The sequence below is a fragment of the Odocoileus virginianus genome, chromosome 23, assembly GCF_023699985.2.
Source record: "Odocoileus virginianus isolate 20LAN1187 ecotype Illinois chromosome 23, Ovbor_1.2, whole genome shotgun sequence".
Classification (NCBI taxonomy): Eukaryota; Metazoa; Chordata; class Mammalia; order Artiodactyla; family Cervidae; genus Odocoileus; species Odocoileus virginianus.
In genome coordinates this window covers 12,375,536-12,403,129 of record NC_069696.1, presented here as the reverse complement: position 1 = coordinate 12,403,129, position 27,594 = coordinate 12,375,536, and the positions used below count along the sequence as shown (strand labels likewise).

The 27,594-nt window shown below is 38.1% G+C and overlaps 1 protein-coding gene and 1 non-coding gene across 2 annotated transcripts in view; one reads left to right on the top strand and one right to left on the bottom strand.

Moving 5' to 3' along the window:
* SMC1B (structural maintenance of chromosomes 1B) overlaps nt 1-27,594 on the top strand; it is a 76,046-nt gene that overhangs the window by 35,980 nt on the left and 12,472 nt on the right. Inside the window, exons 13-19 of the mRNA XM_020888288.2 lie at nt 7,984-8,121; nt 8,422-8,538; nt 10,431-10,537; nt 17,978-18,119; nt 18,914-19,059; nt 20,637-20,790; nt 24,289-24,387. Coding sequence (XP_020743947.1) covers nt 7,984-8,121; nt 8,422-8,538; nt 10,431-10,537; nt 17,978-18,119; nt 18,914-19,059; nt 20,637-20,790; nt 24,289-24,387 — 903 coding nt within the window. The remainder of the gene's footprint in view (nt 1-7,983; nt 8,122-8,421; nt 8,539-10,430; nt 10,538-17,977; nt 18,120-18,913; nt 19,060-20,636; nt 20,791-24,288; nt 24,388-27,594) is intronic.
* On the bottom strand, nt 302-374 carry TRNAF-GAA (transfer RNA phenylalanine (anticodon GAA)). The gene has a single exon. It is a non-coding gene; the product is annotated as a tRNA-Phe (tRNA).

The window sequence follows — 27,594 nt, the reverse complement described above, 5'->3', positions numbered from 1 at the left end:
TATTAGGTTCCCACCTGTGTGTGTCTCACCTGACCCTAGTGTAGAGATGGGTGTGAATGAGATCTTGGGTTCCGGGGAAAACCACCCGGAAAAACTGAGGTAGGGCTTCTCTTTTGATCTTTGAAGAGAGCTGGGAGGAGAATCGGGGCATAGGGGGGTCCTGAAAGAAAAGAGAGAGAGAAAGCTCAGTCGTGTCCGACTATTTGCGATCCCATGGACTGTAGCCTACCAGGCTCCTCCATCCATGGAATTTTCTAGGCAACAATACTGGAGTGGGTTGCCATTTCCTTCGCCAGGGGATCTTCCCGACCCAGGGATCGAACCCGGGTCTCCTGCATTTCAGGCAGACGCTTTACCATCTAAGCCACCGGGGAAGCCAGGGGAGTCCTGGAGGAAGGTTAAATATTTGTCCCATGTGAATACGCTTAGTCTTAACCCCCATGAAGCTAAATATTAGTAGGTTATGCCCCCCCCCATTGCTGAGTTTGCGAGAATCTAGGGAGACCAGAGAGACATTTTTTTCCTCTATCTCTGAGTGGGACACTGGCAATTTTCTGTTGTATTTGCTTTCCTTTGGGCGTGGAGAATATCTGTGGTGCATCTGCTACTAGGGATGCTTTAATACCCAGACCTGAACCTCAAATAGGCAAAAAAATGCATAAATGCATTTAAGGTGTTCAGAGCCATCAACGCTTGAACAAAAAAAATAGAAGCAGTAAAGAGATACGGAGTTTTCCCTGGTGGATCAGATGGTAAAGAATCTGCCTACAGTGTGGGACGTCTGGGTTTGATCCCTGGGTAGGGAAGATCCCCTGGAGAAGGGAATGGCAACCCACTCACGTATTCTTGCCTAGAGAATCCCATGGACAGAGAAGCCTGGTGGCTATAGTCCATGGGGTCACAAAGAGTCGGACATGACTGAGCGACTAACACACACAAGGAGATACAGTGTAATGTTGACCTCTCTGTAATCCCACACACAAGAAGACTTTCACAAGAAAAAAATATATGTTTCTAAACTAGAATGCAATAGATGGATTGCAGGATAGGATCGCCATTGTTGAGATCCATATTAATAACCTGGAAGACAAGTGAAATAGTATCTCAGTGAGGGGGAAAAATTGCAAAGATAAGAAAATAGTGAGAAAAATAGAAACTTAGACTCAGGAGTCTTGGTATGAGAATAATAAAATTTTCAGAAACTGGAAAAGGAGCACAGAGGAGAAGTAATTTTTTAAAAAAGAAAATGTGTCTTAAACTGAGGATCCACCTTAATTTACCACTTGAAAGGACATGCACAGTTCCATGTGGGATTAATGAGAAAAGGCACACATTAACACAGATGTAGTTGTAATTCCCTAAGTAATAGGTTTTAGAGGCAATGCTAAAACACGTCACCCCCGTTCAGAAAGATTCCTTATACATTAAAAAAATCAAGCTTGTATCAGACTGTAAAACTAGTTGAGACTAGAGGAAGAGCTGTAGGCAGTCGAGGGAGAAGCACTGCATCCCAGGATATTTACGTTTCAGGAACCTGCAGATAAGCAGATTCAGAGACAACATCATCCACATGCTCCACATGTAAACACACCGGAGAAAGTGCTCTCAGCAGCACATGCCTTAGAACAGACCTAATGGTAATGAGTGAACAGTGCTAACCTAACTCAGCAAAACCTGGGAACTAGAGATGGAGAGAGGAATGACTATGTCCCAGAGATCTTACCTGTGAGGAGATGAAGAATATTCTGAAGATTGTATCTTGGTGGGTGGAGGGAGTTGGGTGGGACTAGAGTGTTTAAAAGTACACTAATAGCAACAATAATGCAAGAAAAGAATAAAGGATAAAAAGTAAGATAGGGGAAATAAAATTTTTGCTTATTAATCATTATCATAAACATGAGTAGATTTAAGTTTCCCATTAAAAGACCAAGGTCGGGCTTCCCTGGTGGCCCAGTGCTTAAGAATCTGCCTGCTAACGCAGGGGACACGGATTTGATCCCTGGTCCAGGAATTCCGATCACACTTGCTGTGGAGCAGCTCAGCCAGTGCATCACCACTACTGAGCCCATGTGCTGCAACTACTAAAGCTTGTGCCCTGGGGCCTGTGCCCCGCAGCAAGAGAAAGCCACCTCAGTGGGAAGCCCGTGCCCCACAACTAGAGAAAGCCTGCACACAGCGACGAAGACCCAGTATAGCCAAAATAAAGACGTAAATAAAAATGTATGTGTTTATAAAAGACCAAGATCATCATAGCTTAAGAGGCAAAACTCAGCTAAATGTCATTTGTAAGAAATTGTCTTAAAATTGAGTGTTGAAAATTACAGATGAGCACCTGGCAAATGCAAACAAAAAAGAACAGGAGTGACAATATCAGACAATGTGAACTTTAAGGTTAAAAATCTTCAACTATATAGTAAGCTTTAAATAAGTATTTATTGAGTAAATTGAATAAAGAAGGATATTATGTATTAAAAAATAAGATCTCCATTTTAAACCTCTTTGCAGCACATAGTGCCTAAATATTTAAAACAAGACTAGTTAACAGAAATGAAATTATAATGAAGCATTTCACTTATGTATGTCTTTCAAAATTGGACACATCTAAGTAGACAAAAACAATAATTTAGAGGGATTGGTAATTCAATCAGTAAGGTTAAATCCAGATTCTAACACTTACTAGCAGTGTGGCTCTGAGTAAGTTACTTAAATGCTTTAATGTTTTAATTTTCCCATCAATAATAATGGATATAGTGATAGTACTATTTCATAGCATTGTTAAGAGGATTAAATAGGTTAATGTAAACTTTACAAAACACGTGCTCAATAAATTTGAGGTATTATTTAAATTATCTGTGAAACACTAAAAACTGATCATATGCTTGTCCACAATGGAAACCTCAGTAATTTTTTAGAGATTTTTATAGATCATCTTGATCATAATTTAATGAAATAGAAATAGTGACCAAAATTTTTTTTGTCTACATAGAAATTAAGAAATGTACCTGTCAATAGTTTGGGAATCAAACAAGTAATCAAGAAGAAAAATGCAAAATGTCTCAAAAATGGTGAACACAAAGTCTTTGAGATACAGTAAAGCTATATCAAGAGGAAAATATGTTATTAAAAAATAAAAATGAAATATAAGGGAATTTATTACCTTAAGAAATTGGAACCACAAAATAAACAACCAGAACAATAACAAAAATTTTTAAAGCTACAGTTAAATAGAAAACTTCAAGTAGAAAAGGGTAAATGAATCTAAAAACTAGTTGTTTTGAAAGTCTCATAAAATAGATAAATGCTGCAACTCTAATGACGGGAAGAAAAGTTAGAAGTAATCATATACAGATTAGGAATGAGAAAATTAGAATAATTTTAAGAGAATCTTATAAACAAATAATTACATAGTTAAAAAATTGAAAATCTGTATGGATGATGTTCAGAAAAATATAAATTGCCAAGATTGATCAGGAAAAAAGTAGAACATTTGAAAAATTAGACAGTGGCAGGGATTGGTGTAGTTGGCCGGCCTAATACCTATCCACAACCTTTCCTTCCTTGCTTGCATCTATTATAGAATCATAAAACTAAATTTGATTTCTGAAGTTTCCTTGTAGCTGATAGAGGCTGTGTGACAGTTTTGGTGATATGAATGGGGATGTTCATATTGTCTTTTGCATTTTTCCCTTCCTGACTGGAATGCAGTCAAGAGGGCTAGAGGTGCAGCAGCAGTTTTGTATCAAGAGAGCAAGCTTGAGTATAAAAGCCATTGTATTAGGAAGCCAACATTGTTTGTTAAAAGCCCAATATGGGCTTCCCTGTGGTAAAGAATCTGACTGCAGTGTGGGAGCCATGGATTTGATCCCTGGGTCTGGAAGATCCCCTAGAGAAGGAAATGGCAACTCATCCCAGTATTCTTGCCTGAGAAATCCGATGGACAGAGAAACTTGGTGGGCTTACAGTCCATGAGGTTGCAAGAGTTGGACATGACTCAGGAATTAAACCACCACCCACCATACCCCAATACAAAATAAAAAGTGTAAAAAAAAAAAAAGCTGAAAGTTAGATATCATTGTTGAGGAACTGCATCATTGTAGACTGCTTTTGTGTGAGAAAAATAAAGCCACGTTTTTTCAAGCCACTGTTAGTTGAATGATCTCCCATTGAAAAGAGATGCCAGGAATGTAAAATAATGAGGCAGCTATGGAAAACTGTGGCCACTCACAAGAAAGTAAAAATAGAATTATCAAATGATCCAGCAATTCTCCATCTGAGTATATACCCCAAGGAATTGAAAGCAGGATCTGGATAATACTAGTTAAGAGTATTAGATAATAACAGTATTATTCATAATGTAGTAGCCATGTTCATAACAGCATTATTCACAATAGCCAAAAAATAGAAGCAACCCAAGTGTTCAGTAGATGAACAGATGAACAGAACATAGCCTATACATATAATAGAATATTATTCAGCCTTTGAAAGGGGGGAAACTAACACACACTGCAAAAATGGGTGAGTTTTCAAGATGTTCTGCTACGTGAAATAGAACGTGAAGGTGAAAGTTGCTCAGTCATGTCTGACTCTTTGCGACTCTATGGACTATACAGTTCATGGAATTCTCCAGGCCAGAATACTGGAGTGAGTAGCCTTTCCCTTCTCCAGGGGATCTTCCCAACCCAGGGATTGAACCCAGGTCTCCTGCATTGCAGGTGAATTCTTTACTTAGCTGAGCCACAAGGGAAGCCCAAGAATATTGGAGTGGGTAGCCTGTTCCTTCTCCAGTGGATCTTCCTAACCCAGCGATCAAACTAGGTTCTCTTGCATTGCAGGCAGATTCTTTACCAGCTGAGCTACCAGGGAAGCACATGAAATAAGTAAGTTACAAAAAGACAAATATTGTATGATACTACTACTTGTATGAGGTCCCTAGAGTAGTCAAATTCATAGAGGCAGAAAAGTAGAGGACGGCTGCCAGGGCCTGGGGAATAGAATGGAAGCTTGTTTCATGGGTATAGGTTCAGTTTTATAAGATAAAAAGAGTTCTGGAAGTTGGTTGCACAACAGTGTGAATGTGCTTAAATACAATTGAACTGTACACTTTAAAATGACAAAGATGATTAATTGTATATATATTTTGCCACAATTAAAAAAGGTTAAGAACAGATGGGTTTACAGCTGAGTTCTAATATAATTCTCATGTAAGCCATTCTAGATCATAGAAGAAGATGGAAATATCTCAGTTTATTTAATATAGGTAGTATAACTTTAATATCAAATATTATAAAGATAACCACAAAAATAAAACTAAAGACAGACTTCCCTTGTGAGCATAATGTGTAATTTCTAATTTAAATAGCACTATTGAGAATTTAGCAGTGTCATGAAAGAAAAATATATCTGTTGAATAGAATTTGTTCTAAGAATACATGGGTGTTTCAGTGTCACCATCAGTCAATATAATCCATTATATTTACAAATTAAAGGCAAGAGGAAAGTCATGTGATCCTAATTAGAAAGATTTTATAAAGGTCAGCAGCTGGTCCAAATTAAAGTTCTAAGTAAAAGAGTAATTTGTGGAAATTACTTTAAAAAAATAAATATCTGTTGCCCAAAACAACAGAAATAATTGATTAAATGGTGAAACAAAAATTATTTTAGTTAAAATCAGGAAGTAAACAGATATCTGCTATCACTGTTATTATTTAACATGGTCTTGGAAATTATATTAATTATATTTAGGCACAAAATGAAATAATTTATATAAGTTTTTGAGAAGGAGAAAAACTAACCTTTTGTTGATAAGATTGTAGTTTAAAAACTTACTAGATTTAATAAGGTAATGAGAGGGCTACATAAAGAAACAAAACTCTGAAGTTTTTCTCTATACCATAAAAAAGCATCTAAAATGGGGAAAATATTCTACTCACAATAGAAATAAATGTAAGTATAAAGACATGTAACTATTAGAAAACTAACTCTTATTGAAGGACAAGACAATGGAAAGAAAAGATACTATTTTCTTGGGTTAGAAGTTCTCCAATTAATATAATTTGAATGCAAGTTCAAGTAAAATATTAGCAAGGATTTTTTATTCGATAAAGTGATTCTCTAATCCTTACAAATGAAGAATTTCCTGAGACTAGTCAAAAAATATGTAACAAAAGAGTGCAGTAGAACTTCTGTTGGCAGTTCTAATGGACAGGTTAGTTGAGAAAGAATGGGAACTTCAGGACCAGGGCCCAGTTACATCTGACAGTTTAGCACATGACTGGGGCGGCATTGGGGCTTCCCTGGCGGCTCAGACAGTGGAGAGTCCACCTGCACTGTGGGGGACCTCAGTCCCATCCCTGCGTTGGGGCGATCCCCTGGAGGAGGGCGTGGCATCCTACTCCAGTACTCTTGCCTGGACAGTCCCCATGGACAGAGGAGCCTGGTGGGCTACAGTCCATGGGGTCACAGAGTGGGACACGACAGAGTGACAAAGCACAGTGCAAAATGAAATTTTAGTTTGGCGAGAAAAGAAGAGATTATTTAGTGAATGGTATTGGGCTTCCCTTGTGGCTTAGCTGGTAAAGAATCTGCCTGCAATGTGGGAGACCTGGGTTTGATCCCTGGGTTGGGAAGATCCTCTGGAGACAGGAAAGGCTACCCACTCCAGGATTCTGGCCTGGAGAATTCCATAGACTGTATAGTCCATGGGGTTGCAAAGAATCAGAAACAAGTGAGCGACTTTCACTTTCATTGGCACATCTAGGGGAAGTTAATTTTGTGCTGCATATTATGACATATAAAAATAAATTATGGATAGATTGAAAACTTAAAAGTACTTTAAATGAGGATAAAAGCCATTGTATAAATTTTTTTTAACTTTTAAATGAAGACTGTTGGTTCTATACTATCAAAGAGTTCTATAAATTGATTTGAAAAAGCCATGATAGAAACATCTAGGCAAAGGAGGGGTTTAGGCAGTTCATAGAAGAAATGGCTAGTAAACCTGAAAAAATTCTCAATATAGAATATAGTACTCAGGGTTACTTCATGTGTATCAATAAGAGTTGGGAAAAATATATATGCTAGTAGACTTATAAAGAAACACATACTCACTCATACATCATTTATAGGAATATGAATGGTTAAAGCTTTGGAAGAGCAGTTAGTACCAGCTAGTATAATAAGAACATGAACACCTTTGACCCATTGATCTCTCTCTGGGGAATCTATTGCATGGAAATAAAAACAGCAGTGTTTAAGGGTACACACAGAAGTGTGTTACTAAAAAAAAAAAAGAAGTGTGTTACTGCAGTGCTGCTTGTGGTCGCAAAAACCTGGAAACAAAATGAATGCCCATCATTAAGAGAAGAGTGAAATAATTTTGTTACAATCACACTGGAATAATATACAACCATTAAAAGAATGAATTTAAAGCTTTATCAGTTGACTTTTGTGAGTAACTGAGTGAGTAAATCAGGAGGCAGAAATGTATGTTGAATGTGATTCTAAAATTGTAAAACAAGACCAACAAAAACATACAGGTGAGTATGTATACACATGTTTTCATATACAGACTTGAAGTAAAAATATAGAAGAACATATATGAGGGAGTTTATTTGGTTGAGCAATAGGATAGGTGAAGAGAGAAGGAAATGGATGAGGCAAGCCAAGGACGCACTAAAGAAAGGCAACAAAGATCGAGTGGTCTCATTTACGCCATTTATGTGCCTTGGATAGAATGTTCACTCCCCATTCTTCATTTTCATGCCTTTTTCCTGTGAGGATGTGAGTTTTCTGAGGAGGCTGTATGGCATCTTGGTTACTCCAGATGACTTATGCACTTAGTTGCCCAATCTTTTATCAGAAGAAGGGAAAGTAGAGTTGTGGATATGGTTACATGTAAAAAGCAGTGATTTATGATCTATGAAAGTACTTTGAAAAGTGAAAGTGTTGTCTATTACAAAATGTTATATCTCCCTTTCTTTTTAGGATTTAATGAAGATAGTGCGCAAGGAAGCAGATTTGAAACAAATACAGGCTCTAATACAAGGAACTACTACACGACTCAAATATGCACAAAGCGAACTAGAAATCATTAAAAAGAAGCACCTTGCTGCTCTTCACCGGGTAATATAGATTTACATAAAATTTGATGGAAATTAGGACCAAGGTATAGAATTTCAGGAATTACATTTATAAAGCACCATGTAATTTTTATACTTTCCCTTGTGATTGAGGTATATTATAGTCCTTTAAGTTACTTTATTTTTATGACTTTATTTTAATGTTGTTATCCAGTTGTACCTGAATTTACCTTATCTCACAGATTCTCTTTTTTTTCTGAAAGATACCTATCATGTTTTTGGCTTTACTATATAAAGCTAAAATAGCCATGTTAAAAAGACATTTTTTCTTTTTTATAATCAGGAACAATCTCAGCTACAAAGTGAACTACTAAATATTGAATCTCAATGTGCCATGTTGAGTGAAGGAATCAAAGAACGACAACAAAGAATTAAAGAATTTCAACGAAAAATAGATAAGGTTATGAGTGATATATTTATTACTAAATGGCATGTGGCTTGGTTCTAGACCAGATACCAAATTTAAGCCTTCTTCAGTATGTGTTAAAGCAAAGTTTGATAAATGCTAAGTTTATTGGTTTGCCAAATTAATTTCCTTGTATTAATTTCCTTGTATTCCTTGTATTTTTTGAGACCCACTATTGCTCATCTCAAGAGACCATGACTACTAGTACATGGCTATTCTCTTCAGCTGTCCAACCTCTCCTTGTCCATTGTAAAGTTTGCAGTCGTTTTCTTTCTTCCGCTGCCTAAGAAGGAAAGAACTTGGTCCCTTGTACTCATCTTTTAAGGTTGTGTATTCACTCAGTAATTTTGTCTTGAACATTTATTTATATACCAGGCACAGCTGCTTGGCTCTGGGGTACCAAAGATATGATCATCTAACCTCTGCTTATAAAGTAACAGGAACCTTCTGGCTTAATTCATTCCACTGTTGCTTATCTTTAACCTTTAAAAAATTGTTCACTACACCATCAATCAGTAACTTTCACCCATTGCCTCTAGTTCTGCCTTTTACCACATGATTTGAAACTACCCTATGTTGCCCCTTATCTCTTTTCCAGGTTAAATATCACTAATTACTTATTTATTTATATTTACTATGGATTTAAGACCAGTTCTGGTAACCAGCCTTTGGGTACTCTGTTGTCAATGCCTAGAACAAAAGATAATATGAAAATATTGTCTGACCAGTATAGAGTACTCTGGAACTCTGCACACAGAAACGTAATTTTCCATGACTTGGATTATCTCCTTATACAAATTACAGATTACTGTTGCATTAGTCATATCTCTTTCATATTTAATTTATGTTCACCTGAAGTCTGAAACTTTTTTACATGTCCTGTGTCTAAAACAGGTCTCTCTTATCCTATAACCATACATAAATGCTGGGCTTTAAAAATCCTTGCGATCCCATAGACTGTAGCCTGCCAGGCTCCTCTGTCCATGGAATTAATTCTCCAAACCAGAATACTGAAGTGGGTAGCCATTCCCTTCCCCAGGGGATCTTCCCAACCCAGGGACTGAACCCAGGTCTTCTGCATTGCAGCAGATTCTTTGCCTTCTGAGTCACTAGGGAAACTTAAAATATTAATGTTAAATGTTACTTTGTTGAATTTGGCTTATTCTAGTTTTTCCAAATTTTCTGAGTGTTGATTCTATGCTTTAGTCCTCTTGGTTTTATATTATTTAAGAATCTATAGTATTACTCATAAAAAATATTTTCTCTATTTATGTAGAATGTTATGTTTTGGTATGGCTAAAGTAAACATTCCAATTTTGTATTAAACACTTCATAAAGCCAAAGCACTTAAAAGGCCACCGTGAACTAACTTTCTTTTTTTTTAAGCTCTTTAATATTTTATTTTTTTAATTTATTTTTTTTCCATTTATTTTTATTATTTGGAGGCTAATTACTGTACAGTATCTTAGTGGTTTTTGCCATACATTGACATGAATCAGCCATGGATTTACATGTGTTTCCCATCCTGAACCGCCCTCCCACCTCCCTCCCCATCCCATCCCTCTGGGTCTTCCCAGTGCACCAGCCCTGAGCACTTGTCTCATGCATCCAACCTGGGCTGGTGATCTGTTTGATAGTATACTTGTTTCAGTGCTATTCTCTCAGAACACACCGTGAACTTTCTTATTTCATTTTTAGAATAAGAACTTTGAAAAATAGGTAAGTGTAGTTTATGGAATTAAAGGAGAAAGCACCAACTTTACAGAGTAGTGAATAGTCTGTCCTAATCCAGAAAATCTTGGTGGGAAAAACATAGATTTAAGGATTGTCTATATATTTTTGTAAAGTTGATTGTTAAACCATTTAGTTTTAAAATAATTTAAAAGGTTGAAGATGATATTTTTCAACACTTCTGTGAAGAAATCGGCGTAGAAAATATTCGTGAATTTGAGAACAAGCATATTAAACAGCAACAGGAAGCTGATCAAAAAAGGTATTTTTATTAAAAGATGTTGGTAAGCAATTATTTATATATAAATGTAACTTATTTCATAATTTAAAGGAATTATGCCTGATGTAGTATTTATTTCAGTTCATCAAGAAATAGCTAATAAACATTGCAGTTTTTATAAAGAAGTCTAATTCTTTTATTCCACAATTTTTAAAGAGAAAAAGCACAAATATGCACAATAAGAGAATGGGGAAAAAATTACACACACAGTGGTTATTAAAATGTACTTCAGTTCAGTTCTGTTCAGTCACTCAGTCGTCTGACTCTTCGAGACCCCATGAATTGCAGCACGCCGGGCCTCCCTGTCCATCACCAACTCCCGGAGTTTATTCAAACTCATGTCCATCAAGTGGGTGATGCCATCCAGCCATCTCATCCTCTGTCGTCCCCTTCTCCTGAGGCTGTTTGTTTATAGAAAGGTTATACAATTTAATCTACATATATGGATATTTACAGAGAACTAAGTACATTTTTTTCCATGCGAAGAGTTGACTGATTGGAAAAAATGTACTTAGTTCTCTGTAAATATCCATATATGTAGATAAAATTATATAACCTTTCTATAAACAAACAGCCTCAGGCCACTTGCCAGAAAGGAGGAGCATATTCCCTTCTATTTCTAGCTTGCTGAAATTTCTTTTATTATGTGAGTGTTGAATTTTGTCAAACACTTTTTCTGCTATCTATTGGGATAATAATAGTGTTGGAGTTTGGGGGGAGGTGGGTTACTAATATACTAAATTACAGTGATTGATTTTTAGAATGTTAAACCAACTTAGCATACCTAACGTGAACCCCACTGGGTCATGTTGTTGTGTTTTCAAATATTTTTGGATTGACTCATTAAACTTTTGGTACAGATTTTTGTATCTATATTCATGAGAGTATTGGTCTATATTTTTCTTGCAAATATTCCTTTTTACATTTTTGTATCAGGAAATGTCAGACTCATAAAATGAGTCAGGAATTATTCTCTCCTCTGTTTTTTCATGGAGAGTTTTTGTAGAATTTTATTATTTTTTTCCTAAAAGTTTGGTAAATTTTGCAAGTGAAGCCATTTGGTGCTACCCACTTTTCTTTATGGGAATATTTTTAAATTACAAATTCAGTTTCCTTATTAGATATAAGGCCATTCAGGATATCTTTTTTCTTGAGTGAGCTTTGGTAGCTTGTGTATTGAAAATAACATTTGTGTATTTCATCTGAGTTATCAAATTTATTAATATAAAGTTATTAACATTTCCCCTTTCATCCTTTTCAGTTTTGTAGGATCTGTACTGATGGCCCTTTCATTCCTGATATTGCTAACTTGTCTTCTTTTCTTCTTGATGTCTAGCTAGAGTTGTATCAATTTTATGGTCCTTTCTAAGACCAGCTCTTGGCTTCATTGATTTTTCTCTATGGTTTATCTGTTTCTATGTAGTTGACTTCTGTTCTTAACTTCTTTATTTCCTTGATGCTACTTATTTTGGGTTTAATTTACCTATCTTTTTCTTACTTTTTAAGATAGAAGCTTGCTTTATGTATTTTACGCTTTTCTTCATTTATAATATAAGCATTTAAGCTGTTTATTTTCCTTTATTTTCGCTTAAGCTCTATCCCACTGCCTCTGGTATGTTTTTTTTTTTCATTTTCATTCCATTTAAAGTATCTGTTAATTTTCTTTGTGGTTTTGTTCTGTGATCTATGGGGTATTTAGAAGTATTGTTTAATTTAACAAATTGTTGTGATGGGGGAGGATTTAGATATGTTTCTGTTACTGATTTTTATTGTGACAAGAAATATATTTTGCATTATTTAAATCCTTTTAAGTTGATTGATGCTTATTTGATAGCATGGCATGTATTATATCTTAATATTCTGTGTGCTCTTGAAACGAATGTGCTTTGTTCTATTGGGTAGAGTATTTTCTGAGTAGCTTTTAAGTCAAGTTGGTTGGTGTCTTTTGTGTAGTTACTAACTCTTTGTCTAATTGGTCTAGTGTTCCCTAAGAGAGGAGTTTTGAAATTTCCAAGTACTTTTGGATCTGTCATTCTCTTCTTCCAGTTTTCTCAGTTTATATTTCATGATTTTTAAAGTTTTGTGATTAGGTGCATTCATATTTGGAATCATTATGTCTTTTTGAGGAATTAATCCCTGCTTCAGAAAGAAGTCGCTCAGTCTTTTCCGACTCTGTGTGACCCTGTGTACTGCAGCCTACAAGGCTCCTTCATCCATGGGATTCTCCAGGCAAGAATACTGGAGTGGGTTGCCATTTCCTTCTCCAGGGGATCTTCCTGACCCAAAGATCGAACCTGGGTCTCCCGCATAGCAGGCAGAGGCTTTACCCTCTGAGCCACCAGGAAAGCAGAAAGAATGAAGAGGCTGGGCCAAAGTGAAATCAACACTCAGCTGTGGATGTATCTGGTGGTAAAAGTAAAGTCCAGTGCTCTAAAGAACAATATTGTATAGGAACGTGGAGTGTTAGGTCGATGAATCAAGGTAAATTGGATGTGGTCAAGCAGGAGATGGCAAGAGTGAATACCGACATTTTAGGAATCAGTGAACTAAAATGAACGATAAAGGGTGAATTTAATTCAGATGACCATCTACTCCTGTGGGCAAGAATCCCTTAGAAGAAATGGAGTAGCCCTCATAGTCAACAAGAGAGCCCAAAATGCAGTACTTGGGGCAGTCTCAAAAGCAGCAGAATGATCCCGGTCGTTTCCAAGGCAAACCATTCAGCATCACAGCAATCCAAGTCTGTGCCCCGACCAGTGATGCCAGAGAAGCTGAATCGGACTGGTTCTGTGAAGACCTACAAGACTTTCTAGAACTAACAACAGAAAAAGGTGTCCTTTTCATCATAGGGGATTGGAATGCAAAAGTAGGAAGTCAAGAGATACCTGGAGTAACAGGTAAGTTTGGCCTTGGAGTACAAAATGAAGCAGGACAAAGGCTAACGGAGTTTTGTCAGGAGAACACACTGGTCACAGCAAACACCCTCTTGCAACAACACGAGATGACTACACATGGACATCACCAGATAGTCAATGCTGAAATCAGGTTGATTACATTTTTTGCAACCGAAGGTGGAGAAGCTCTCTACAGTTAGCAAAAACAACCTGGAGTTGACTACGGCTCAGATCCTGAGCTCCCTATTGCAAAATTCAGGCTCAAATTGAGAAAGTAGGGAAAACCACTAGGCCATTCAGGTATGACCTAAATCAAATCCCTCATGATTGTATAGTGCAGGTGACAAATGGATTCAAGAGATTAGATCTGATAGAGTGCCTGAAGAACTATGGATGGAAATTCATAACACTGTAAAACAGGAGGCAGTGACCAAGACCATCCAAAAGAAAAAGAAATGCAAGGAGTGAAGGTGGTTGTCTCAGAAGGCTCTACAAATAGCTGAGAAAAGAAGAGAGGTGAAAGCCTAGGTAAAGATATACATAACTGAGTGCAGAATTCCAGAGAATAGAAAGGAGAGATAAAAAAGCCATCTCAAGTGAACAATGCAACGAAATAGAGAACAACAGAACAGGAAAAATGAGAGATTTCTTCAAGAAAACTGGAAATATCAATGGAACATTTAATGCAAGGGTGGGCACAATAAAGGACAGAGATGGTATGGACCTAACAGAAGCAGAAGAGATTAAGAAGAGATGGCAAGAATACACAGAAGAACTATACAAAAAAGGTCTAGTGATCCAGATAACCATGATGGTATGGTCACTCACCTAGAGCCAGACATCCTGGAGTGTGAACTCAAGGGGCCTTAGGAAGCATTACTACCAAAAAAGCTAGGGAGGTGATAGAATTCCAGCTGAGCTATTTCAAATCCTTAAAGATGGTACTGTAAAGTGCTGCACTCAGTATGTCAAAAATTTGAAAAACTCATCAGTGGCCACAGAACTGGGAAAGGGTCAGTTTTCATTCCAATCCCAAGGGAAGGCAGTGCCAAAGAATGTACAAACTACCATACAGTTACATTCATTTCACATGCTAGCAAAGTCATGCTCAAAATCCTTCAAACTAGGCTTCAGCAGCGCGTGAACTGAGAACTTCCAAATGTGCAAGCTGGATTTAGAAAAGACAAAGGAACCAGAGATCAAATTGCCTACATTAGTTGGATCATAGAGAAAGCAAGGTAATTCCAGTAAAACATGTACTTCTGCTTCACTGACTATACTAAAGCCTTTGATTGTGTGGTTTGCAACAAACTGGAAAATTCTTAAAGAGATGGGCCTACCAGATGACCACCTTACCTGTCTCCTAAGAAACCTGTATGCAGGACAAGAAGCAACAATAAGAACTGCACTTGGAACAATAGAGTGGTTCCAAATTGGGAAAGGAGTATGTCAAAGCTGTATATTGTCACTCTGCTTATTTAACTTATGCGCAGAGTACATCATGCAAAATGCTGGGCTGGATGAATAACAAGCTGGAATCAAGAGTGCCAGAAGTAATATCAATGACAATATCAATATGCAGATCATACCACTCTAATGGAAGAAAATGAAGAGGAACTAAAGAGCCTCTTGATGAAAGTGAAAACAGGAGAGTGAAAAAGCTGGCCTAGAATTCAGCATTCAAAAACTAAGATAATGGCATCTGGTCTCATCACTTCATGGAAAATAGAAAGGGAAAAAGTTGAAACAGTGACAGGTTTTATTTTTGTGGGCTCCAAAAATCACTGTGAATGGTGACTGCAGCCATGAGATTAAAAGATGCATGGTCCTTGAAAGGAAAGCCGGGACAAACCTAGACAGCATATTAAAAAGCAGAGATATCACTTTTCTGACAAAGGTCCATAGACTGAAAGCTATGGTTTTTCCAGTAGTCATGTATGGATGTGTGAGCTGGACCATAAGGAAGGTGAGCACCAAAGAATTGATGCTTTTGAGCTGTGATGTTGGAGAAGACTCCTGAGTGTCTCTTGCACTGCAGGGAGATCAAACCTGAACATTCATTGGAAGGACGGATCCTGAAGCTCCAATACTTTGGCCACCTGATGTGAAGAGCTGACTCATTGGAAAAAACTCTGATGTTGGAAAAGATTGAGGGCAGGAAGAGAAGGGGGCGACAGAGGATGAGATGGTTGGATGGCATCACTGACTCAATGGACAAGAGTTTGAGCAAACTCTGGGAGATACTAAAGTACAGGGAAGCCTGGATGTGCACACCCCATAATGTGGCAAGGAGTTAGACATGACTTAGCAACTGAACAACACATTAAATATTAGTCTTTTTTTGTCATTACTGCTGTTGTTGCCTTTGTATTAGTAGTATTTAGCACAGTGTCTGATACAATTAATGCTTTAAAATGTTTCTTATATGAATGATTCTATTAGCAGGTTATGTGAGAGAGGGTAGATGGAGAAAGGATGAGCTACAGTTGATATTGGAATTCTTTTTTTTTAAGATATGACTTTTATTGATTTATAGTTGATATACAGTATTATATAGTTACAGGTGTACAGTGTAATGATTCATAGTTTTCAAAGAATATACTCCATTTATTATTATAAAATACTGATTATATTCCTTGTGTTATTCAGTATATCATTGTAGCTTATTGTATACCCACTAATTTGCATCTCTCTATCCCCTCCCCCTATGTTGCTCCTTTCTCCATCCCTCTTCTCATTGATAACCACAGTTTATTCTCTGTGTCTGCTTCTTTTTTTTTCTAGTCACCAGTTTGTTGTATTTTTTTGGATTCCACATATTAGTTATAGCATATAGTATTCGTCTTTGTCTGACTGACTTCACTTAGCATAATACCCTTCAAGTCCATCCACGTTGCAAATGGCAAAATTTTGTTCTATTTTATATCTGAATAGTATTCCACTGTGTGTATATAATACGTGTGTGTGTATATATATATATACACCACATCTTTATCCATTCATTTGTTGATGAACACTTCATTTGTGTCCATATCTTGGCAATTGTAAATAATGCTGCTATGAACAGTGGGGCGCATGTATCTTTTTGATTTAGAGGGTGTTTTTTTAATATGTACCCAGAAGTGCAAGTGCTGGGTCATAATGGAAGTTCTATTTTTAGTCTTCTTTTTTTATTTTTAGAAATCTCCATATCGTTTATAGTGGCTGTACCAGTTTACATCCCTACCAGCAGTGTCCCAGGGTTCCCTTTCTCTGCATCCTTGCCGGCATTTGTTGCCTGTGTTCTCTTTAGCAGTAGCCCTATGCGGCTGTGAGGTGGAGTTGGTTTCCATCTCCCTGCTGATTGACAGTCGGGTATCCTTTTGTTTATCTGTTGGCCGCCTGCACCTCCTCTTTGGAAATATGTCTGTTCAGATCTTCTGCCCATTGTTTCATTGGTTGCTTGCTTGGTTTTGAGTTGTTTGAGCTGATTGTATATTTTGGATATTAACACCTTAGCAGTTACATCATTTGCAAATATTTTCTCACATTTAATAGTTTGTCTTTTCCTTTTGTCAATGATCTCCTTTGCTGTACAAAAGCTTACAAGTTTAATTAGGTACCATTTGTTTATTTTTGCTTTTATTTCCTTTGCTTTAGGAGACAGATTCAAAAAAATATGTCAGAGTTTGACATACAAAGAATTTGGCTACAATTTATGTCAAAGAATGTTCTGCCTATGTTTTCCTCTAGGAGTTTTCTGGTTTCTGATCTTACATTTAGGCCTTTAATCCATTTTTAGTTTATTTTTGTATATGGTGTTAGAGGATGTTCTAATTTCTTTATTTTACATATGAAAGAAGTCCAATTTTCCCAGCACCACTTACTGAAGAAACTGTCTTTTTGACACTGGACTTCTTTATGGGGAGTGTATGAAGTTCACATAGTGGGAAAGTACATCAGGAAAGAACATGTTCTTGAACTCCCAACTTTGGAGTTTGTGAACAAACTACTGTTTGAAAAGACAAATTGACTAAATAGAATAAACATATGAATGGTAACTTAAAGAAAAAGATAAGGAAACTATAGATTGTAAAGGATTTAAGAAACACACTCATATGCAGTATATGAATCCTGATTCAAACAAACCAGTTTTTTTAAATTAATGAGAATCGGGAAATTTGGCCAAGATAGCACTCTGATATTAAGGATGTTATCATTTCTACCTGTAGAAGTTTATGGTTATGTATTAAAAGTCACCTCACTTTCAGAGAAACATTAAAATATTTATTGATGAAATTACATGATGTCTGAAATTTGCTTTAAATAATCCAGTGATGGGAAGGAGTAATAAGTGGGATTATAGGTAAAACAAGATTGGCCATGAATTACATATTAGAGTTGGGTAATAGCTGTATGGGAATCCATTGTAGTGTTCTTTTTTTTATGTTTATATTTGTTTGAAGTTTTCCATAATAAAAACCAAAAAAATTTTTAAAAATTAAAGGACTCTGTTTACCACTTGTAATGCTTGACTTTATTATACTAGATTAGAATTTGAGAAACAAAAAACTCGGCTTAATATCCAACTTGAATATAGTCGCAATCAGCTGAAGAAGAAACTGAATAAGATAAACACATTAAAAGAAACTATCCAGAAAGGTAGAGAAGACATTGATAACCTAAAGAAGGTAATTAATGATATGTGACCAAAGTGTCATTGAAATGATGACTTTCTTTGATGAATAAGCATTTGTTGAGTTCCTGAAAATAATAGTGATAAAAGGTGGGGGAGGGGTACAGATTTGAGAAATACTTGATGTGAAGTCTACACAGCTTCATGAATTACTAGATGTTGAGAGGATGGTCCTGAATTCTCACTTGGGTGATTGGTAGAAAGGAGGAGAGATTAAGGAGAGAAAATTCTGGACCTGTGGAGCATGACTTCCCTGTGTGACATCTAAACAGCAATTTCTGACAGGTAGTTAGCGAGTACGTGGATAACAAGAGACGTCTAGGCTGGTTTATGGGAGTGGATTGAATCCTTTGTGTAAATTCAGAGAGTAGGCGCAAAGAGCAGTGGAATAAGGATGGAGTTCCGGAAGGAGTGGCTGCCTCGGTTATGAGGAGAGCCACGATCCCCAGGGTGTGAGGCGAAAGGAAGTGAGCAAAGTTAAAGTGACAAGGCTAAAGTTAAAGCCAAGAAGGTAAAGTCTGGTAGGAAGAAAGTTTTCACTGGACAGTGGAAACAGAAGTCAGGTGGCAGCAAGCTGGGAAATGAATCCAAAGTGAAAGAGAAAGGCAGGTAGTGATGACCTGGGAGTGTAAACAGGAGTGGGTCACATTCTACAGTGGAGGCTCTGGCAGCATGCAGGACAGGGTTTATCTTGGAATGACTGGTATGGTTGTATTAATAATAAGATGACCTGTTGGCCTTACTAATGTAAAAGATGGCAAACCTATAATGTAAATCATCTCCATACAGGTTGAAGAAAATTGTCTGAAAATTGTGGATGAACTCATGGAAAAACAGCAGCAGCTTAAGGATGAATTTGTCGCTCAGAATACCAATGTTGAGAAAGCCCAAGCTCAAATTGAAGAGGAACGAAAGAAGTTTTTGGCCGTTGATAGGTGATTAAGAAGTTTATCAGTGTTTAACAATTGTTTACCATCGATTTGAAATTTATTATAGAAGTTTTATTATTTGAATATGTACCTTTTATGGCTTTTGGTCTCCTATTGCATCTATCAAGCATTGCAACTTAGGGGAAAAACCAAGAGATTTGGTTAGTTGTTTAGAGTGAATAGTACTTTTAAATGAGTAAAAACAGATCTATACAAAGAGTTCAGTTCAGTCGCTCAGTCGTGTCTGACTCTTTGCGACCCCATGGACTGCAGCACGCCAGGCCTCCCTGTCCATCACCAACTCCCGGAGTTTACTCAAACTCATGTCCATTGAACCGGTGATGCCATCCAACCATCTCAGCCTCTGTCATCCCCTTCTCCTCCGGCCTTCAATCTTTCCCAGCATCAGAGTGTTTTCAAATGAGTCAGTTCTTTGCGTTATGTGGCCAAAGTGTTGGAGATTCAGCTTCCTTACTGTAAATCTCCATGGCACCAGTCCCTTCCTCTTGGGAAGGCCCTGCAGGTCTGTATAGACAAAGTATAGTGACTGAGGTATAGACTCTGGAGCCACACTGCATGGTTCCAGGCCCCAGCTCTGCTGCTTATCTATGGTACCTTCATTTTCTTAGTAGTTAAGTGGGGATGGTAATAGTGCCTACGTCATAGAATAGTCATAAGGGTTAAATGAGTTCATATGGTACTTAGAACAGTACCTGGCATATGATGAGCATGTATTTGCTGTGATGGTGATCAGTAGCACTTTTGAGTCCACTGGCCTATTGAACCAATGACATCTGCTCTCCTGTGTGATTGACACAACCATAAGTGAACAGATGCAGAGAGCTCTGTTTTTGCTCAAACTCTTGAATATTTCACAATGTTCAAAGTCTTCGTGTTTCAAAATACTGCAAGAAAATTCTTTGTCTAAGATTTTTGAGTGGAATTAAGTTTGTTTACACATGATTTTTTTTGGCTCATATTTAATTTAAATAGAACCACATCTCTATCATCAGATTCTTGAAAAACATATAATTCTTAATTTATTTTATTTTTAGTCTTCTAGGTCCTCTTTAAAGTCCCCCCTTTTGTTTCAACTGGTAAAACTCCTAGGCCCTCGTTAAGATAGAAGGCCTTACATTAGTAGTGGTGATGGTAATACAAAAGTTTAGACTATTAGGTGTGTTAATGACTTAATTGGTAAGACATTTATCTTGCTAACAGACTCTCTCTTGGTTTGAGGTTCTAAAATGTAGAACTTATATTGAGAGAGATACAGCTTGAAAAATTGTATAGATTTAAAAAAATAAGGTAGCTTGGAGAGCACTATATTGTTGCTAGCCTGATTAAAGTAATAATGTTTATTATTGGAAATGTTCCCTTGGATTAAATAATTGTATTTGTGGCCTTTGTCAGGAGTGTTAAAGTTTAAATTAAAAGCATTCATGGGCTAACTCTGCAACTTAACAGCACTTGAAAGAAAAAATATGTTTTTCATGTAAGTTTATAAACATTCTTTTCTTCCTTGATGGAACTTTATGTAATTAGTAAAATATAATCACTTTTTCGTATCTATGTATTTACAGGGAAGTGGGAAAATGGCAAAAAGAAGTTGTGATCCTTCAGAGTTCTCTGGAACAGAATCGATTAGAGAAGCATAACATGTTGCTTGACTGCAAAGTTCAAGACATTGAAATAGTTCTTTTGTTGGGGTCACTGGATGACATCATTGAAGTGGAGGTATGCTAGCAAGTGATTTTAAAATATGTGCAGTTGTGTGGAACTTTATGTAAGCCTTCATCTGCTTAGTGAAGTTGCAACCATGCAGATTCTTAGTCTTATTCTGAAGCTTTATTAGGAGCAGAAAAAACATCTCGTCTGGGAAGGGAAAAGAGCAAAATGATCCTCATTCCAGAAGACTGGGCACTTTGTATAGCTCTCTTATTTCTCTTGCTAATCCATATCCTTTTAGCTCCATAGGGCCAGTTTCTTACCTGTATACATCCAAGAGGAATCAGAGAACTAGACCATTGGCGTTCAGGGGCATTCTGGGGAGGTGGGTAGCCACAGTCCGTTGCTGGCAGGGACACGTGCCTAATAGCATGAACAGTGCTGTGCTCTGGGAACACTGTTGGTGGTGTGTGCAAGGATCTTGTTCTGCACCTTCACCAACAACCTGAGGTCCTTTTCAGTAGAAACATGCCTCACTGAGTCTGTCCAGGTGATGAGACTATGGGGAAGGTGATAATAGATACCAGGGAATCGGAAGATGAGACTGAAGTCTCCACATGATGGACATTTTTCTGTTAGCCTCCTTTGCTTTCTCATCACATTCATACTACACAGTACTCTAGGTTGGCGGGACGCTCATATACCCTTTGTTCTGCTGCTCATGTTAGGAAAGATATGATGACATAGTTCAAGAAGAGTATCTTACTGTTAGCTAATGCAGAGGATGCTGAACATAGTTCTTTTACCTCTCGAATTATCTTTTAACTCTTCAGTGATTTCTTCCCTGTAGTCGCCCTTCCACCTCCTTCCTCCCCTTTCTGCTTTGCCACCGGTCAGAAATCCATGCATTTCCCTCCAGTTTCTACTCCAGAAGAGGCGTTCAGTCCTTTGGTTTCTTCAGTATGAAGCAACTGTGAAACAGTTTTTCTTTTGCTGATTTTGACTACTTCTCATAGAATAATTCTGGTATTATACTCAACAGTCTCACTGCCAGGGCCCCCAGTTCGATCTCTGGTCAGAGAACCAATATCCTGTAAGCTGCATGACTCAGCCTAAAAAAGTCTTTTTTCTCTGTTTTAGCAGAGATTATATCCCAGATGGAAGGAAAGGAGAAGCCACTTTACTGGCCACAAATGTCATGAGCCCTACTCAGATGGCTTTAAAGGGGGAATGGGAGGCAAGGGGATAGGACTGAAGTGGAGGCTGCCTTCCCTGTGACGTGGTCCAGGAATTTGAATACTGTGGAGAACTTAGTATGTTTTGGCTTTATTTGTTCAGATCAGCTTTCCTCACATGGCTGCAACTGTAACCACTAGCTTTGACCAGAGGGGGAAGACACCTCTCTCCTGCCCTCAGTTAGAAAAATCCTGAGGAAGAACTCTTGACTGGTTCATTCTGGGTCATGTGTCCACTCTTAAGGGTGCAGAAAGAGGGAAGGGAGGGTCTGTAATAGAAGTGGATGGAAGCAGAAAAGCAGTACTCACAATAATATAGAGAGAAATGGAAAGTCTATTTAAAAGGCTATAATTTTAGAAGAGGTTTGTCATAGAATAGTGTAGAAGCAGCAGCAACTTTAATGACTGACATCTAAGTAAATGCTGCTGGTCCAGTATTCCTGCTGATGCTTTGGTCCTACTGTTTTTTCAGTTAGTGAACTTTCAGAAGTATTCTCCAGCATATGTGCCCACCATGAATGTGAAATTATGTACTTGTTTATTAGGGTGAATGACTTTCATATTCATAGTGGGTTATTTCAAAGCACGTATTAATACTTTAAGCTGGATTAATACTGAATCATTACCTAAAAAGTGATAGTTCTGCTCTACTTTGTGCTGGTCAAACCACATTGGAATGTTGCATTTACTTTCTAAAGCATGATGTTTTCTGAGAGTAAAGTGTCCACGATAGTGAAAAGGCCCAAACTCTGTCATGCTGAGAAGAGAAGTCTTGGAGAATATGGTTATTCCCCTCCAGTAGAAGAAGGTCTGTCACAGAAGGCAGAACATACTTATTCTTTCTAATCCTCAGGGGGACACTAGGGTTGGGGATGGAGGACACAGAGTCAGATTTCTTTTACTAGGAAACACTTCCTCCTAGAAAGAGGGAAGGCCTCTAGTGGTGAGTTCCCTGATTGAAATTTTACAAGCGCATCTAGTTGTTGTTTAGTTGCTAAGTCGTGTCTGACTCTTTTGTGACCTCATGGACAGCAGCCATGTAATGAGGGTGCTGTACAAGATCATCTAAATCCCCAAACTGAAAAGACACTGGGTATAAATTGTCTCTTTCCAGAAGGCTGGACAAGGATCACCACATAGAATTAATTGTCTTATGCAGCTGTAGGAATCGTCTTACAACTATTGTAAGGTAGAACTGAGATTTCCCTTCCATGGGACGTGTTCAGACATGGGATGAGTTACCTACATCTGCCAGAACTCTCATAGGAGATTCTTATGTTTGGGAAAGACTGTACCAGATCACTGGTCCCCAAACCCTGCTGTGCACCTGAAGCCCCTGGGGCCCTTGTTTCCCAGGTGAGGCCCGCTCTCACCAGCCCAGTGATCACACTGCCAATAGCAAGGCATTAGGTGGCTCGTATAGAAGCTTAATACAAAGTGCAATTTTTTTTTTTCAAAGTGCAGTATTGAATCATAAATAGTAGCTGTGAGATTTGGGGGTTCAGTGTTACCCTTTGTGTTCAAATTCCCCTTCTACGTGAACCGTTTTGGTGTAAATATATTATATAACATGTGGACTTACTTCCAAAAGTAGTTTTATTGGTTTGTTTCAGGTGAGAACATCTGTAAAAGAGTGAGAAAGGGGTTTTCTCTTAAGTTGTAGGTCTTGCTTTTGGTGTCAGCATTACACCAAAGGCCAGTCTGCAGCTGAATAAATGCTTCTTTATTTGTTCCTTCTTTCCTCCTCTTTCTTCATTCAGAGAGTGACATATATTGAAACTGAAATACATGTTTTCAGCATTGCAGTAGGCACTGAGACTACAGCAATGAATATAACTGCCCCAAATCCTTTCCTTCACATTCTACTAGGGGCGAGTTAGACACAGAAACAAAACGGTAGACAAATAAAATATTTATGTGTTTGGTAGTGGTATAGGCTAAAGAAAATATAAAGCAGGGAGGGAAGTAAAGAGAATTTGATGCAGAGGCCCTGGATGTCCTGAGAGAAGGTAGCTGGCTAGTAGACGAGGTAAGAGATGAAGAGATACAGCTGTGTAGAGGAAGGGTGTCCAGGCAGAGGGCCTTTTGCCAGCCCTAAGTGGATGTGTACATGGTCTGTTCCGGGAGCCCAGGTTGGCTGGAGCAGGGAGACTAACACAGAGTGAAGTTAAAGGGGAAGCCGAGGCCAGATCACTGTGGCCTTGCTGGCCTACATAAGGCTTTTATCTTCTAATCTGAGTGAGGTGGCCATCAACTGGAGGACCTGGGACAGACACAAGAGTAGAGAACACCATTTTCAGATAACAAGGACGGGGCTTCGTGTGTTTTTCAGTTGGGAACTGAAGCAGAAAGCACCCAGGCAACGACTGATATATATGAGAAAGAAGCAGCCATTGAGGTGGACTACAGCTCTCTAAGAGAGGATTTGAAGGTAACTGGGAGACTCCTGTCGTTTGTGAGTGACTCATGGTAGTATTGAATATTTAAATCCTACAGAATAATCTTTAGATGACAGAGCATAGTTTAGGGGAGAAAGTAGATTTCCTAATAGTTTTTAAAGAAATAGTATAAACAGGTTACATATAAAATGCTTAAAACATTTAAAGTGTTTATATCAGCATTTCTCACTCTGTAGAATACCAATACCATGAAAGATTTTGTGAAAGAAGAAAAGTTTCTGCCAGTATTTTGAAGGGCTGTTCCATTCTTGAAGATTCACAATGAATAAAAAAAGTCATTGAGAAGTCCTGAGACACACAAAAGTAGCCAACACACTCCAGCATCCTGAACCACCCTGTCGGCGTCTCAGTGCAGTACCTCAGGAAGTGACAAATTCTTCATAGTGGCAGAGCACAGACCAGAAATCCAGTTTCACGGTCTCTTTAATTTAATAGCTCTGACTCTGTTTCTGTTACCCGTGTAGCCATATGTTGCTTTGTGTTTTGATTTTGTCCTGAAGCTGCTTCTTTTATGAGGGCAAAAATGACTCTGGCCTTTCTTGCCTTTCAGCCAACACAGCCACAACCCTCAGAGAAGAGAGAGTGCCTTTTGTAGTGGTGCTCTTCTTAAGATTGAAGAAAGGCTTTTCCACAGAGGTCCAGCAGTTGTCCTCTGATCACAGTGTCCTGAATTGGGTCACATGTTCACTCCTGACCAGTCACTGTTGGAGTGGGATGGGCTTATCTTAGGCTGAGCAGGGTTCATGGGCCCTATGAGGGAGACATGACCAAACATGGGCTCTGTTAGAAAGGAAGAAATGGAGAATGGGTGTCAAGTAGCAATAACCACCACGTCTTTTTATTTCATGTTTTTAATATTAATATATTTTGTTAGCTTTATTGAGCTCTTTCATTGTTAATTGTGGTGCTTTGGGAAATCAGAAAATAACCTCTTATCTATTTTATAGGTTATTCAGTGCTTTCATATTTAATAAGTCCTACCCTACAACATTAATATAAATATTTTCTTCCTGTTAATGATTTTTTCTTTTCTTATTTATCTTAAATTTATCTTTGTATATGGTATGAGGTAAGAATCTGTTTCTTAAAAGGTACATAAATTAACCAGTTTACTCAGCATCTTCTAAAAAATTCTTTCCTCCTATGAATTAAAACACAACTTTATCAGACATTAAATAATGCCTCTACAGGGTCAAGAAAGTTTTCCGGGAAGGTAATGGCTGCCACACTTTTTCCCTTCTCTCCTCACTCAAGTTAGTTCTGCTCATGGTTTAGGTTCTAGTTTAAGTGTTACCTCCAACTAAGATATTTAAAATCCTAAAAGATGATGCTGTCAAAGTTCTGCACTCAATATGTCAGCAAATTCGGAAAGCTTAGCAGTGGTCACAGGATTGGAAAAGGTCAGTTTTCATTCCAATTCCAAGGGAAGGCAATGCCAAAGAATTTACAAACTACCATACAATTGTGCTTATTTCACCTGCTAGCAAAGTAATACTCAAAATCCTTCAAGCTAGGCTTCAGAAACACGTGAAAATACTAAGAAGAGGTGGCAAGAATACACAGAACTGTACAAAAAAGATCTTCACGACCCAGATAATCACAATGGTATGATCATTCACCTAGAGCCAGACATCCTGGAATGTGAAGTCAAGTGGGCCTTAGGAAGCATCACTACGAACAAAGCTAGTGGAGGTGATTCCAGTTGAGCTGTTTCAAATCCTAAAAGATGATGCTGTGAAAGTGCTGCATTCAATATGCCAGCAAATTTGGAAAACTCAGCGGTGCCCATAGGACTGGAAAAGGTCCAGTTTTCATTCCAATCCCAAAGAAAGGCAATGCCAAAGAATGCTCCAACTACCACACAATTGCACTCATCTCACACGCTAGCAAAGTAATGCACAAAATTCTCCAAGCCAGGCTTCAACAGTACGTGAACTGTGAACTTCCAGATGTTCAAACTGAATTTTAAAAAGGCAGAGGAACCAGAGATCAAATTGCCAACATCCGCTGGATCATCAAAAAAGCAAGAGAGTTCCAGAAAAACATCTATTTCTGCTTTATTGACTATGCCAAAACCTTTGACTGTGTGGATCACAACAAACTGGAGAATTCTTCAAGAGATGGGAATACCAGACCACCTGACCTGCCTCTTGAGAAACCTATATGCAGGTGAGGAAGCAACAGTTAGAACTGGACATGGAACAACAGACTGGTTCCAAATAGGGAAAGGAGTATGTCAAGGCTGTATATTGTCACCCTGCTTATTTAACTTATATGCAGACTACATCATGAGAAACGCTGGGCTGGATGAAGCACAAGCTGGAATCAAGATTGCTGGGAGAAATATCAATAATCTGAGATATGCAGATGACACCACCCTTATGGCAGAAAGTGAAGAAGAACTACAGAGCCTCTTGATGAAAGTGAAAGAGAGGGAAAAAGTTGGCTTAAAGCTCAACATTCAGAAAACTAAGATCATGGCATCCGGTCCCATCACTTCATAGCAAATGGATGGGGAAACAGTGGCTGACTTTATTTTTCTGAGCTCCAAAATCACTGCAGACAGTGACTGCAGCCATGAAATTAAAAGACACTTACTCCTTGGAAGGAAATTTATGACCAACCTAGACAGCATATTAAAAAGCAGAGACATTGCTTTGCCAACAAAGGTCCATCTAGTCAAGGCTATGGTTTTTCCAGTGGTCATGTATGGATGTGAGAGTTGGACTATAAAGAAAGCTGAGCGCCAAAGAATTGATGCTTTTGAACTGTGATGTTGGATAAGACTCTTGAGAGTCCCTTGGACAGCAAGGAGATCCAACCATTCCATCCTAAAGGAAATAAGTCCTGAATATTCATTGGAAGGACTGATGCTGAAGCTGAAACTCCAGTACTTTGGCCACCTGATGTGAAGAACTGATTCATTGGAAAAGACCCTGATGCACGGAAAGATTGAAGCGGGGAAGAGAAGGGGACAGCAGAGGATGAGATGGTTGGATGGCATCACCAACTCAGTGGACATGAGTGTGAGTAAACTCCAGGAGTTGGCGATGGACAGGGAGGCCTGGCGTGCTGCCGTCCGTGGGGTTGCAGAGTTGGACATGACTGAGCGACTGAACTGATTGACTGATTGGATCATAGGAAAGGCAAGGGAATTCCAGAGAAACACTACTTCTGCT